This window comes from Apodemus sylvaticus, chromosome 5 (assembly GCF_947179515.1).
Source record: "Apodemus sylvaticus chromosome 5, mApoSyl1.1, whole genome shotgun sequence".
NCBI classification, from domain to species: domain Eukaryota; kingdom Metazoa; phylum Chordata; class Mammalia; order Rodentia; family Muridae; genus Apodemus; species Apodemus sylvaticus.
This window is the reverse complement of record NC_067476.1, coordinates 123,110,936-123,125,549: the sequence shown is the minus strand read 5'-3', so window position 1 is coordinate 123,125,549 and position 14,614 is coordinate 123,110,936. Positions and strand designations below refer to the sequence as shown.

The 14,614-nt window shown below is 38.0% G+C and overlaps 1 protein-coding gene across 5 annotated transcripts in view; it reads left to right on the top strand.

Moving 5' to 3' along the window:
• Positions 1-14,614, top strand: part of Esf1 (ESF1 nucleolar pre-rRNA processing protein homolog) — a 61,276-nt gene that overhangs the window by 30,580 nt on the left and 16,082 nt on the right. For all 5 annotated transcript variants that reach the window (XM_052183741.1, XM_052183742.1, XM_052183743.1 and 2 more), the window contains 2 exons: positions 4,753-4,874; positions 12,513-12,600. In XM_052183741.1, coding sequence (XP_052039701.1) covers positions 4,753-4,874; positions 12,513-12,600 — 210 coding nt within the window. The remainder of the gene's footprint in view (positions 1-4,752; positions 4,875-12,512; positions 12,601-14,614) is intronic.

Genomic DNA, 14,614 nt, shown 5'->3' with positions numbered 1-14,614 from the left:
AGGTTTACTTTTTTTAATTTTTTTTTAACAAATTTGTACAAAACTAAAGCAGTTAAAATGAAGTTGTTTTTCAAGTCACATTGTGGCTTCTCTTAAGTGAGAGGCTAAACTGACTGAAGAATGTTCTTGTGCATTTGCCAAGAGACTTCTGGGATGGACATATTTTTAAGAACTTAGAACATAAACAACTGTGATCTGTGGCAAGAGATTTGAATGACCTCATGATGACAGTGAGAACAAAGCATTTTTAAGTTATCGTGGTGGTGTGTTATTCACTGCAGTGTATTTGTCATCCCTCTATTTTGGTGTATTAAGTGGGAGCCAGGCAGAAAAGAAACTACAGACTGACTTGAACTTAAGATACTGTTTCTTTATTGTTACCAACAAACTAAGTTCGAGAAAATATTTCCCAAGGATAAATTTTGCATCACTTATTGTAGAACTAGTGGTCCACATGAATCATTTAGAGACAGAAGCCTTAAAAGTTTTGCTTCATTTTCTGTTGGAAATAATATGTTGTAAATATCAAAGGTCAAACACTTGGCAGGAAATAAGAGTCCTTCCTTCAAAAGAAGTCAAGACAGATGTGTTTATTAAGTACTGACTGTGTGCTGGGGACTATGCTAAATATTATGGACTGTGAAAGAACGTGACTATCCTGTTTCAATTTACAGAACTTACATGGGCGGATTCTCAGCAGAACCGTGTAATAAATGTTTAATTTTTATTTATTATTTACATTTCATTAATATTAAAAATTTTAAATTGCCAAATAAAATGACACCTCAGATACATTATGCAAATAATCACATAACCTTCTTTTATCAACCTGGCTGGGCATGGTGGCATTTGCCTTTATTCCCAGCTCATGGGAAGCGGAGGAAGGTGAATCTTGATGAGTCCCAGCCCAAACCTTGTCTCAAAAACATACAGTTTAAAATATTTAACTATCATCTAAGTAAACTTTTGAGATTTGAGGTTAGACTGTATGCATTCTGTATGTTATTCTATCTTGTTATATGAAATTAACTTGTATCAGAACTTACTGCCTTCTTTTATATGAATGAGGATCTCATCTTACATTCCCTATGTACATTACCGTTTCTTTTTTTTTATGTTTTTTATTGGATATTTTCTTTATTTATATTTCAAATTTTATGCCCTTTTTCGGTTTCTCCCCGCCTTCTGGAAACCCCTTATTCCATCCTCTCTTCCCCTGCTTCTAAGAGGATGTTCCTCCACCCACCCCACTCCCACCTCCCCACTCTCAATTCCTGTACTCTGGGGCATCAGTCAAGCCTTCATAGGACCAAGGACCTCTCCTCCTATTGATGCCTGACAAGGCAGTCCTCTGCTACAAATGCAGCTGGAGCCATGTGTACTCCTTGGTTGATGGCTTAGTCCCTGGGAGCTCTGAGGGGTCTGGCTGGTTGATATTGCTGTTCTTCTTAATGAGTTTGCAAACCACTTCAGCTCCTTCATTCCTTTCTCGGACTCCTCCACTGGGAACCCCACGCTCAGTCCAGTGGTGACAACAAAAATCCACCCCTGAAAAAAATAAATAAATAAAAAATAAAAAAATAAATAAAAAATTAAAAAAATTAAAAAAAAAAAAAAGAATCCACCCCTGTATTTGCAAGCCTCTGGTAGGGCCTCTTGGGCGACAGCCATATCAGGTTCCTTTCAGCAAGCATTTCTTGGCATCCACAATAATAGTATCTGCGTTTGGTAACTGTTTCTGGGATGGATCCCCAGTCTCTGGATGACCATCTTTACTCTACATCTATATCTCCATATTTACTCCTGTGAGTATTTTGTTCCCTTTCTCATGAGAACTGAAGCACCCACACTTTGGTCTTCCTTCTTCTTGAGCTTCATGTGGTCTGTGAATTGTATCTTGAATATTCTGAGCTTTTGGGCTAATATCCATTTGTTAGTGAGTGCATATCATGTGTGTCATTTTATGATTGGGTTATCTCATTTAGGATGATATTTTTCTAGTTCCATCCATTTGCCTAAGAATTTCATGAATTCATCATTTTTAATAGATGAGTAGTACTCCATTGTGTAAATATACCACATTTTCTGTATCTATTCTTCTGTTGAAGGACACCTGGGTTCTTTCCACCTTCTGGCTGTTATAAGTAGTATGCTGTGAACATAGTGGAGTATGTGTCCTTATTCCATGTTGGGGTATCTTCTGGGTATATGACCTGGAGTGATATAGCTGGGTCCTCAGGTAAATACTATGTTCAATTTTCTGAAGAACCACCAAATTGATTTCCAGTGTATCAGCTTGCAATCTCACCAGCAGTGGAGGAGTGTTCCTCTTTCTTCACATCTTCTCCAGCATCTGCAGTCACCTGAGTTTTTTAACCTTTTTTAACCATGTTTTTTAATCATTCTGACTGGTGTGAGGTGGAATCTCAGGGTTGTTTTGATTTGTACTTCCCCGATAATTAAGGATGTTGAACATTTCTTTAGGTGCTAATCGGCCATTTGATATTCCTCAGTTGAAAATTCTTTGTTTAGCTCTGTACCCCATTTTTAATAGGGTTATTTGATTCTCTGGAGTCTAACTTCTTGAGTTCTTTGTATATATTGGATATTAGCTCTCTATTGGATGCAGAATTGGTAAAGATCTTTTACCAATCTATTAGTTTTATGAGGTCCCATTTGTCGATTCTTGTATATGACTTGCTATCATTTACATTTCACCTTGAAACCCCTTTAGTAATGTGAAATGTTGTTCTCATATAAGAATGTGTCTTAACAATTTATTTAAGTTTATGTGTACGAGTGTTTTGTCTGCTTGTATATTCATGCACTTTGGGTCATTCCTGGCACCAAAGGAGGACAAAGGAGGGCATTGGATCCCCTGAATTAGAGTTACAGGTGGTTTTGAGCCAACATGTAGGTGCTGGTATTCCAACCAGGGTCCTCTGAAAGAGCAACCAGTACTCTTAACTGCTGAGCTATCTCGCCAACCCCAGATACATTTTTGAATTAACAGTTGTTTTTTCTGGTTTGGCATCTAACAAGTCAATATGTCATAAAATGAAACTTGAGAGTATGTGTAATTTAATTTAGTATGATAATAAGTCCTAGAATTGTAGAGATTCTTTGCCTGACAGCTAGGAAATGAACATAAGCACTCACCTGTTTCAAACTAGTCTCTGGGGCTCTTAACCTAAAAGCCCTGTCATAGTAGTTCTGAGTATTTGAACATCTGCTAAGTATTTTGAAGTTCAAAGGGGGGAAAGTGCATGTGAGAGGGAGGGTTTGTATACATCCAGTCTCTACCTGATTCATTTTGCATACTGAAACCAAAGGTAAAGTCGAGGGCATAGGTAGAGCAGGGAGGGGGTAAATCCTAAAGCTGGCAAAGAGCCTCACTTCTACCAGAGTACTGAATATGTAACTACTATTCTCTCTTCTTTGAAGATAATGGTATTTATTTATTCATCTATTTTTGTTTGAAATTTTGCAGAACACAGTAGAGGTGGAACTTTAAATATTTATATGGCATAAAATCCATCTTTTAAAAATAGCAAATGGCTGGGCAGGGTGGCACACACATGTAATTCACTCGATCAGGAGGCAAGACCAGGAGGATCACCACAAGTTCAAGGCCTGTCTGGCCACATAGTAAATTGGGGATGAGCCCAGTCTGGGTCTCTGTCTCCATACAAACAGAATAAAATGTAACAGTGAATGGAATGATTGAAAATGGTCATTTTAGAAAAGGTGGTGATTGATCCGGTTCATCATCCGAAATACATTCAAAATACTATAAATGAACAAATAGCCCTGGAAATGAGGGTCTCATTGCCTTTACAAAAAGATTTTTGTAAAGTTCTGGTTTAATGAGAGTGAAGGATATGTGAGGGAAGAGCAGAGTGTAAGAACAGAAGCTTCAGAGATGAGCCGTGAAGACAGTGGCATTGGAGGAGCCGAGCGATGCAGACTGGAGTGGAGCCGGGGCCGTGTGCACCCGTGCTACACAGCCTGGACGGGGCCGTGTGCATCCGTGCTACACAGCCTGGACGGGGCCGTGTGCACCCGTGCTACACAGCCTGGACGTGCTGGGTTCAGTCTTCAGGTTTTGTTAGTCACTGGTAGTGTTCAGGAAACATTGGGTGACAGGAAAAACTAGAGATTTTGCTTAGTTAGTACTCGTATCCTGAGACTTGTTCTAAAATTTTTCTTCACTCAGTTGTCACCAAAAGGCAGAAAGTGAGATGACCTCTTGGAGGCTCAAAACAAAGGAAGAGAGAAAAGTCGATCCTAAGTAAATAGTTGGGTTTCTTTTTTCTTTTTTCTTTTTTAATTTTGTTCACTTGTTTTGAGACAGTAATTCTGTTGTGTAGCCCATTTGAGCTTATTAATCTCAGCAGTCTTCCTTAACCTGGGATTGTAGTTTATAACCACTGTGTCTGACTAATAATACTTTTTTCATTAATAACTATGTGTCAGATTGCTAAATTTGTTGATTTGATTTCCTTTGGCTCAATATGTCTCCCTCCCTCCACCCCTCCCTCCTTCTCTTCCCCCCCCCCCCATCTCCCATATACAGTAGGATTTACCAAAGTTAGTTAATTTTCATTTTGTGGTCTTGAGATATTGCAGATATTCACTGCTGTATAGACGTACTTACATAAAGTATGTTGGCTGTCTTTGTTTTTATAAGCTTTTGACTGGTTGAAGATAAACTGTTTTTAACAAACTATTTGGATTTTGTTTCTTTTCTAGGTCTTAAGGAAAGTGCAGAAGAGATGGTCAAAAACAAGCTGGAGGGAAAGGATAAACTGACCCCCTGGGAACAATTTTTAGAGAAGAAGAAAGAGAAGAAAAGACTGAAAAAGAAACAGAAGGTATCCATGCTAATTGACCAGATGTTTACTGAACACTGCTGTCTATAAGAAGGTGCTTCTCACCATATAACCCACGGTTCTCTTCGTAAGGGTGGGATTGTGTGAGCCAGCACACACATCTACCATGAAGTCATTGTTAGACTTTTATTGTAGTAAAGTGGGAAAGTAGGGGAAAAGCCTACTTTCAGGGAGAGCAGGTCACCCTGGCTGCTGTCACTTCTTTCTTTTAAGGACTATAATGGACTCTTACTCCCCTACTACAAGAGAACCCAGCTGAATTCTACACATTGATATTGGCTCTCTTGCACAAGTCTGATTAAAAGGCAAATAGACAGTTTCTTTATTACCTTTCATATTGTTAAAAAATGCATCAAAATCTGAAAAACTCACTGATAATTAGACAAAAAATAGAGCTGAACTATTCAACCTGTAGCTGGGGATGATTGTTAAGCTCCTGTTCTTCCTCTTCTCACCTCCCTTTGGTATCCATTGTCTATAGCAAGGTGTATTCATCTTCCTTACAAAAAGAACCTGCTTCTTACAGAATAGAACTGTCAGCACTGTGGGAGCCCTGCTCTCTGGGTTCACCCCTCCTGTCAGGTTTTGCAGTGCACAGCACCTCCTGGGTGGCTCCACTACTGGTCTCTCCCCTAACATGTCAGGGACTCTTTTCTCCCCCAGTGGAGAGCTGCAATGCCATCCCTTATGTCAGAACCACAGGACTTGCCTCCTTGATATGCTACTTCTTTTTATTAGAGCTTTCTTCAAAACTTAAGAAGCCAGTTAATTGCCATTAATAGAATGATTTCACAAGAGATGAAGATACAGGTTTCTGGGACTCACTAAGTGAGTCGTATAGGATTACTACAGTAGCCACTAGCCACTCAGAGAATTTAGACAGCATTCTGTAAACTTTAGGCTTCCCTTAACTTTTTTTTTTTCCTGGTTGTTTTCTTATTGTTCTTGTTGATTTGAGACAGGTTTCTCTGTGTAGCCCTAGCTGTCCTGGAACTCTATAGACCAGGCTGGCCTTTAACTCAAAGATCCACCCGCGTCTGCCTCCTGAGTGCTGTGATTAAAGGCCTGCGCCACCACTGCCTTGCCCTTTTTCTTTTTCTTTCTTTTTTTTTTTCTTTTTTTTTTTAATTGGACAAAGTCTAGACTTTTCTTATTTAATTAAAGTATAGTTGTTATTTTCCCCTTTCCTCTTCTCCTTTCATGTCATCCCCTTCCCATTCAAATTCATGGCCTCTTATTCATTATTGTTCTTACACATATATGAGACTAATACATACAAGCAAATACATACAAGCAATCCGCTAGCCTGTTTGTGTTCTGGTGTGTATATTAATTAGATAGCCATTTGGAATTCAAATTCTCCCCCTGTGAGAAAGTTTTAATTGCCTATAGCTCTTCATCTATGCATTGTGTCTTGTAGGATTTCACCCATCTATTTTGGAATGTCAACATGAGGGTCTGTCATTGTTCAGGCACCATATTATTGAGATTTCATGGTGCAGCTTCCCTGTTCTATCTAGGAGACAGGCTTCTGGTTACCTCTTACTCAAAATCATAATTTTTTAGTTCCATCTATTTATTTGCAAAGTTCATAATTTTTTTCCATAGTGTATATGTCACCACATTTTTGTTACTCATCAGCTGAGAAGCATTTAGAATGCTTCCATTCCCTAGCTATTGTCAATAGAGTAACAGCAAATGTTACTGAGCAAGTATCTGTGGACTAGGATGTCGAGTCCTTTGGGCATATGTGAAGTAGTAGAGCTGAGCTATGTAACAGATGTAGTTAGCTTTCTGAGAATTCTCCACACTTATTTCTTTTTGTTTGTTTGTTTGTTTGTTTTTATTCAATTTTTGGGAGTTTTTTGTTTGGTTTTTTTTGTTGTTGTTGTTGTTTTTTTTTTTTTTTTTTTTTTTTTTGGTTTTTCGAGACAGGGTTTCTCTGTATAGCCCTGGCTGTCCTAGAACTCACGCTGTAGACCAGGTTGTCCTCGAACTCAGAAATCCGCCTGCCCTCTGCCTCCTTAGTGCTGGGATTAAGGGCGTGTGTGCCACCACTGTCCCACTGATATATTCTTTATTTAGATTTCAAATGATTTCCCCTTTCCTGGATCCCCCTCCCCTAAAGTCCCATAAGTCCTCTTCCCTCCCCCTGTTCCCCAGTCACCCCCTTCCCCCTTACCTGTCCTGATATTCCCTTACACTGCTGGACCTCAGGACCTGGGGCCTCTCCTTCCTTGGACATCATTTGATATGTGCATTGTTTCTTGGGTATTCCAAGCTTCTGGGCTAATATCTGCTTATCAGTGAGTGCATGCCATGTGTGTTCTTTTGTGATTGGATCACCTCACTTTGGATGACATTCTCCAGTTCCACCCACTTCTCTAAGAATTTCATGAATTCATTGTTTTTAATAGCTGAGTAGTATTCCATAGTGTAAATATACCACATTTTCTGTATCCATTCCTCCATTGAGGGGTATCTGGGTTCTTTCCAGCTTCTGGCTATTATAAATAGGGCTGCTATGAACATAGTGGAGCATGTGTCCTTATTACATGCTGGGGAATCCTCTGGGTATATGCCCAGGAGTGGTATAGTGGGGTCCTCCAATAGTATCATGCCCAGTTTTCTGAGGAACCACCAGACTGATTTCCAGAGTGGTTGTACCAGCTTGCAATCCCACCAGCAGTAGAGGAGTGTTCCTCTTTCTCCACATCCTCACCAGCATCTGTTTTCTCCTGAGTTTTTGATCTTAGCTATTCTGACTGGTGTAAGGTGAAATCTCAGGATTGTTTTGATTTGCATTTCCCTGATAACTAAGGATGTTGAACATCTTTAGGTGCTTCTCAGCCATTTGATAGTCCTCAGGTGAAAATTCTTTGTTTAGCTCTGTACCCCATTTTTTAATTGGGTTATTTGGCTCTCTGGAGTCTACCTTCTTGAGTTCTTTATATATCTTGGATATTAGCCCTCTGTGGGACCCAGGATAGCTAAAACTATTCTCAACAGTAAAAGAACTTCTGGAGGAATCAGTATCCCCAACCTCAAGCCGTACTACAGAGCAATAGTGTTAAAAACTGCATGGTATTGGCACAGTGACAGGCAGGTAGATCATTGGAATAGAATTGAAGACCCAGAAATGAACCTACACAATTATGGTCACTTGATCTTTGACAAAGGAGCTACAACAGTGGAAAAAAGATAAGCCTTTTCAGCAAATGGTGCTGGTTCAACTGGAGGTCAGCATTCAGAAGCATGCAAATCGATCCATTCTTATCTCCTTGTACTAAGCTCAACTCCAAGTGGATCAAAGACCTCCGCATAAAACCAGACACACTGAAACTAATAGAAAAGAAACTGGGGAAGACCCTTGAGGACATGGGTACAGAGGAAATTTTCCTGAACAGAACACCAATAGCTTATGCTCTAAGATCAAGAATTGACAAATGGGACCTCATAAAATTACAAAGTTTCTATAAAGCAAAGGACACTCAAAAAAACCCAGCAACCAACGAATTGTGTAGATCTTTTCCACACTTATTTCCAAAGTGACTGCATCAGACTGCAATCCCACCAACAGGAAATAAGGTTCTCCTTTCCACACTTCTAGCTGTTTTGTTGATCTTAGTCATTCTGGCTGGTGGAAGAATAAAAGTGAGTTGTTTTGATTTACATTTCCCTAATTTATAAGGATGATGTTTTGGGCTTTTGTTGTTGGCTGTTTATTTGTTTTCGTTTTGTTTTTTAAGATTTCTTAGCTACTTTTATTTCTTTTTGACTATTTTGAATATAAATCATCTGTCAGATATATATATACCTGGCAAAGATTTTCTCCTGCTCTATAGGCTTCCTCTTTACTCATTTGATTAATTCTTTAGCCGTGCAGAAGCTTTTCAGTTTTATCAAGTCCCACTTGTCACTTATATTGGCCTTAATTCCTAAGCAATTGGAGTCCTAGCCATAAAGGCCTTTCCTACTCTGATATCAGTTGGGGATAGGAGTGTGTCCAAGATCTTTTCTCTGCCTGTTTATTGTTGGTGTATAGAAGAGCCAATTGAGTTATGTAAGCTGATTCTGGTTCCTGCCATTTTTCTGAAATTTTTTAATCATTTCTAGATATTTTCTGTTTGAATTTTATAATTTATTTATTTGCATTTATGTGTATTGGTGTTTTGCCTCATGCATGTCTTTGTGAGAGTGTCAGATGTTGGAGTTACAGACAGTTGCAGACTACCACGTGAGTGCTGGGATTTGAACTTCGGTCCTCTGGAAGAGCAGCCAATGCCCTCAACCATTGAGTCATCTCTCCAGCCCTTATTGAGAACTTTTTTAAAATGTATTTTCATCCAGTATATAGGCCTGTAAATTTCTTTTTCTGTTGTGTCTTTCCCTGGCATTGAAGTTAGCGTGATACTGGCATGCGTTGGCTTGCATTGTAGTAGGAGATTTGAAGTACTCTGTTTCTATTATTCTTTAAAATCTTAAGAAAATTAAAGATTGGCTTAGATCTTTGAAAGTGTAAATTCATCTGGGCCTTTTCCTCCCCCCCCCTTTCTGTCTCTCTCTCATTTGTTATGGGTCTGTTAGATTGTTTTAACTTTGATGGTTTGGATGACTTTAGAAATTCATTCATTTCTTTTAGATTTTCCAACTTAATGGCAAATGAGTTTTTTAATTATTCCCTTATAATATTCTGAATTCCATTTGTCTATTGTAATGTTTCCCTGTTTATTTTTGATTCGTTAATTTGGGTCCTTTCATTCTTTTGGTTAGTTAGGCCAAGGGTCTGTCAACCTTGTTTATTTCTCATAGAACCAGCTCTCAGATTTGTTGATTCTTGTGTTGTTTTCTTTGCTTCCATTTCACTGGTTTCTACTCTGATTTTTATTATGTCTTGCCATCTACTGAATTTGTTATCTTTTTCCAAAAATTTTAGTTGCATCATTAAGTCATTTCTTTGTACTCTTTATAGGTTTGTAATGTAGGCACTCAGGGCTAGAAATCTCCCTTGCAGGGCTGCTTTTAATGACTCCCAGAGATTTTGTTGCACTGTGGTTTTATTTTCTTTTTTTGTCAGGAACTTTTTTTTTCTTTTTTGGTTTCTTCTTTGTCCCCTCATTTCCCAGTAATGAGATGTTTAATCTCCATGAGTTCTGTACTTACTGGAGATTTGCTTGGTATTGATTTTAGCTTTTATTTCATATGGACAGATAGGATACATGGAGTTGATTTTTCTGAATTTGTTAAGAATTGTTTTCTGTTACAAGATATGGTTTATTATATAAATGCTTCCGTGGACTGTTGAGAAGAATATTTGGTGTTTGGATAGAATATTCTGTAGATATTTGTTAAATCTGTTGGCTGTATAATATCATTTATTTCTAATATTTCTCTACTTTTGTCCACTTGACCTGTCTATTGGAGGAAATGGGGTATTGAAATTGCCTGTTAGTAGGTTGATAATAATCTGCTTTCAGTTCTCATAGTACATGAGTTGAGTGCATCAATTTCAGTACACATATGTTAAGATAATATCTTCTTGCTTAACTGTGCCCTTGATTAAAATGAAGTGCCCTTTATCTCTTTTAATTGGTTGTTTGAAGCCTATGTTGTCAGCTGATAGGATAGTAACAACTGCTTGCTTCTTGTTACTTTGGCTTGGAATGCTTTCTCCGATCCTTTGCCTTTAAGACGATACCTGTCTTTAAAGCTGAGTTTCTTGTAGATGACAGAAAGATAGACTTTGTATCTTAACTCATGCACCCAGCCTGTGTCTTTTGATTTGAGAATTGAGGCTATTGAGATTTAAAATTATTGAAAGGCCTGTGTTAATTGCTATCATTTTATTATTTTTGTGTTGGTGGTAGTTAGTTGGTTGCTTGTTGTTTTCGTTTGGTTTGCTCTAACCATGAGATTTTTCCACCCAACTTCCTTGTTCCTAGAAATAACAACTCTGAGACTTAATTATTTATTTATTTATGAATAAATGCTTAGGCCATAAGCTTTGGCTTGTTGCCCAATTAGTTCATAATTACCTATTTATTTTATTCTAAGTCCCACTATGTGGTTGAAGGACAGTTTCATGCGACTGTCCTTCAGTTTTCAGGGCAAATCTCCAGGCCTGACTATTTCCCAGAATTCTGTCTCTGCTAGTTGTCCACCTTCTAATCCTGCCTCAGCTCATTGGCCAATCACAGTGCACAAGACATTAGTTATATCTACAGTTTGTTATTTATGGTCTTGACTGTATTTATTATTTCATTAATAATAGCTTTGTCTTCTTTCTAGGGTCTCTTGACTTTTGTTTATTCTTCATTTAGAATATTGTTTCCAGTATTCTCTTTAGACTTGGTTTTCTGGACTTGAATTTCTTTAGCCTTTTTGCATCATAGGAAGTTTTTCTTTCTCCTTCAACTACGGCAGATAACTTTACTGAGTACAGTAGTCTAGGTAGATGGTGTGTAAAATTTGGAGTGCATTGCTCTTCTGGCTTTCAGAGTTTCCATTGTGAAATCAGCTGTTACTCTGATGACTTTTCCTTTTATGTGACTAGTGATTTTCCTCTCAGAGCTGTCACTACTCTTTGCTATGTTTAAGGGTTTCAACTATGATAATGTGGGGAATTTTACTTATGTTCTCTTCTGTTTGGTATTGACAGCTATGCTTCTTAGAGCATCTGGTTTTATCTTTCCTTAGTTTGAAAGTTTTCTTCTATTAACCTTTTGAACATCTATAAAATACACTCTATCTTATTTTCTATCAATTTTATTTGTAAAGCTTTTCTCTGAGTTTTCTATTTGTGTTAAGTTTTTTAATTCTACCTTCGTTTCAGCTTGAGGTCTCTTCAGTATTTCTTTTCTAAAAATCTCTATTGTTTTTATGTCATTTCTGCCTTACGTTTATGTTTTCTTGGGTATTATGCAGGCATTTTCATCTTTTTTGAGTTCATTGATCTTGGTTGTCTCTAAACTTCTTGGTTTTGTTTGTTTGTTTGTTTGTTTGCTTGTTTGTTTGTTTGTTTAATTTGTTCCGGTCTGTGACCTTGTAAGAGATACCATGACCAAGGTAGCTCTTATATTGGGACAACATGGAATTAGGAATAGTTTACAGTGTCAGGTTCAGTCCATTATCATAATGGCAGGAAGCATGACAGCATCTAGGCAGACAAGGTGCTGGAGAAGGAGCTGAGAGTTCTACATCTTGATCCAGCTAAGGCCAGGCGAGAACTGTCTCCCAGGCAGCTAGGAAAAGGGTCTCAAAGCCCACCCATGTATAAGTGTATATGCATATATATGTGTGTATATGCAGGTGCACAAATAGGCTCTTAGAAGCCAGAATTGAAGCTGGAGTTACAGCTGGTTGTGAGCCACCTGACATGGGTACTGGTATCAGAACTCTGGTCTTTATGACAAAGTAGTGGTGGCTTCTAACTGCTGAGCTATGTCCCCAATCCAAGATCATTTTTAAACAGAATATGGGAACAGAGCATCAATTTCTGTTTTAAAATTTTGTAATTGAAAGTATTTCCTTAACCAGAAAATATATTGTTCTAAGTACTTGAAATAACCTATCATGTGTGACTTTAAGTTATTGCTAATCACTGCTGTTTTTCACCTTAAGGCCCTTACTGAAGAAGCCAGTGACGATGAGCTTCCTCCTGATGTTGATTTAAATGATCCCTACTTTGCTGAAGAAGTTAAAAAAATAGGTAAGCCAGCCTGTGTTTGTAGTCTTCTGTTGGAATCCACAAAAAGAATGACATGGCTTGAAATAATACAGACTAACAATTCTCTGAAAATATCTAGAATTTGGATTGCTCCGTTAATGTTTTATAACCAATTCTGTCCTGTTAGAGTTCAGTCATAGGAATCGCTGTGAAGAGTCAGCATGTCCCCTGAACATTGAAAATATAAAATAATGCCATTTTAAAAGAATTTAAAAGAATATCTTTATTTGCATGCCATATGTATGGCTGCTTTGCCTACAATGTATGTGCACCACATGCATGCAGTGTCTGAGGAAGATGTCAGAACTACTGTTACATATGGATGTGAGCTGCCATGTAGGTTAGGAACCTAACCTTGGTCCCGTACAAGAGCAGCAAATACTCGCGACTGCTAAGCCATCTCTCCACTTTCCTCATTAGGAGACGTTTTAATAATAATGAGTTTAACAGTTTAATGAGGGCTCTTTTCTGGAAATTATCTTTATAGCTAGCTAGATGGACTCTAAAAGATGATGTTACTTGAATGAGGAATAGTCTCTGCATTCTAATACTTCTACTTCGGGTCTCTTTCTGCAAAGGCAATGAAGAATTAAAAGTGATATGTACTTGTCATGCATGCATATGCTTTTTAAATGTGTACATGGAATTACAGTGCAATAGCCTTTTTCTGTTCAAATATACAAATATGTTTAATATTTAATTTACATATATCCTTGTTAAATGTAGTAAAAACAACCAGCTTTTCTCCCAGCTCCCTTTTTCTCCGAATTCTTACACTAAGATGTCTGACTTCCTGTATCCAAGGAGTCCTGGGTCCATGTGTTTATACAGAACTCTTGTGCTTTCAGATGCTTTCATTCTTACCTTTGGATGTATATGAATGTGTTTGATAAAGGTTGAGGCCATGCTTGGGCAAGTCACTGCAGAAACCACTGCACATCTTATTACTTGCTCTTGTATGTTTTGTCTTCCCCTCATCTTAATACCACACGGGTGAGTTTCCAAAGGCAGTTCTTTGAGCAGCTCTATGCTGACATTGTAAAGAGAAGTATTTTATGAAGATTCCCTTCTCATTCCTGACCAGTGGACCAGAACAGTTCTCAACAGGAAAAGTCAGAATTGCTTAAAATTATGTCCTGGTTGTTATAGCCTCTTAGCACTGACATTTTATTGATGAAAAGGAGATTAAGTTAGATAAATTCTATTAGAGGATATGAGATTCTTTGGAATTGGAAATGGAAACCTAGCATATTCTGCTTTTTTCTTTTTTATCATTCCTGTGCGGTCATTTCTTTTTTTTTTTTTTTTTTTTTTTTGGATTTGGTTTTTTTGAGACAGGGTTTCTCTGTATAGCCCTGGCTGTCCTGGAACTCACTCTGTAGACCAGGCTGGCCTCGAACTCAGAAATCCGCCTGACTCTGCCTCCCAGAGTGCTGGGATTACAGGCGTGCACCACCACCGCCTGGCTTGTGTGGTCATTTCTTACAGATGATGGATTTTAACCTTATCCTCTGACTAAAAACGTTTATAATGGAGAGATATGAAGCATTAAAGTTTCCTTGTTCTGGGTCTATAGTGCTTCATTTGACATGCATAATCTGATCAGATTGCAGAACACAGTAGCATAAGGTAGCTGATCTCTTTTCTTTTTTCTTTTTCTTTTCTTATGTATTTTATATATGTGAATACACTGTTGCTGTCTTCAGACATACCAGAAGATGGTATCAGATCGTATTACAGATGGTTGTGAGCCACCATGTGGTTGTTGGGAATTGAACTTAGGACCTCTGGAAGAGCAGTCAGTGCTCTTAACTGCTGAGTCACCTCTCCAGCCCAGTAGCCAGTTTCTTAAAGACAGCACATTTAAATTAAATATAAGCTTTCTCTAATGTTAGTATCGAACATTCTGGGAGAACAGTATAGGTAGAATTTGTTTGCTTTCAATGTGTTTATTTCTTAATGCTACATAAGAATTGTTTCAATTTGGTTTTAAAAA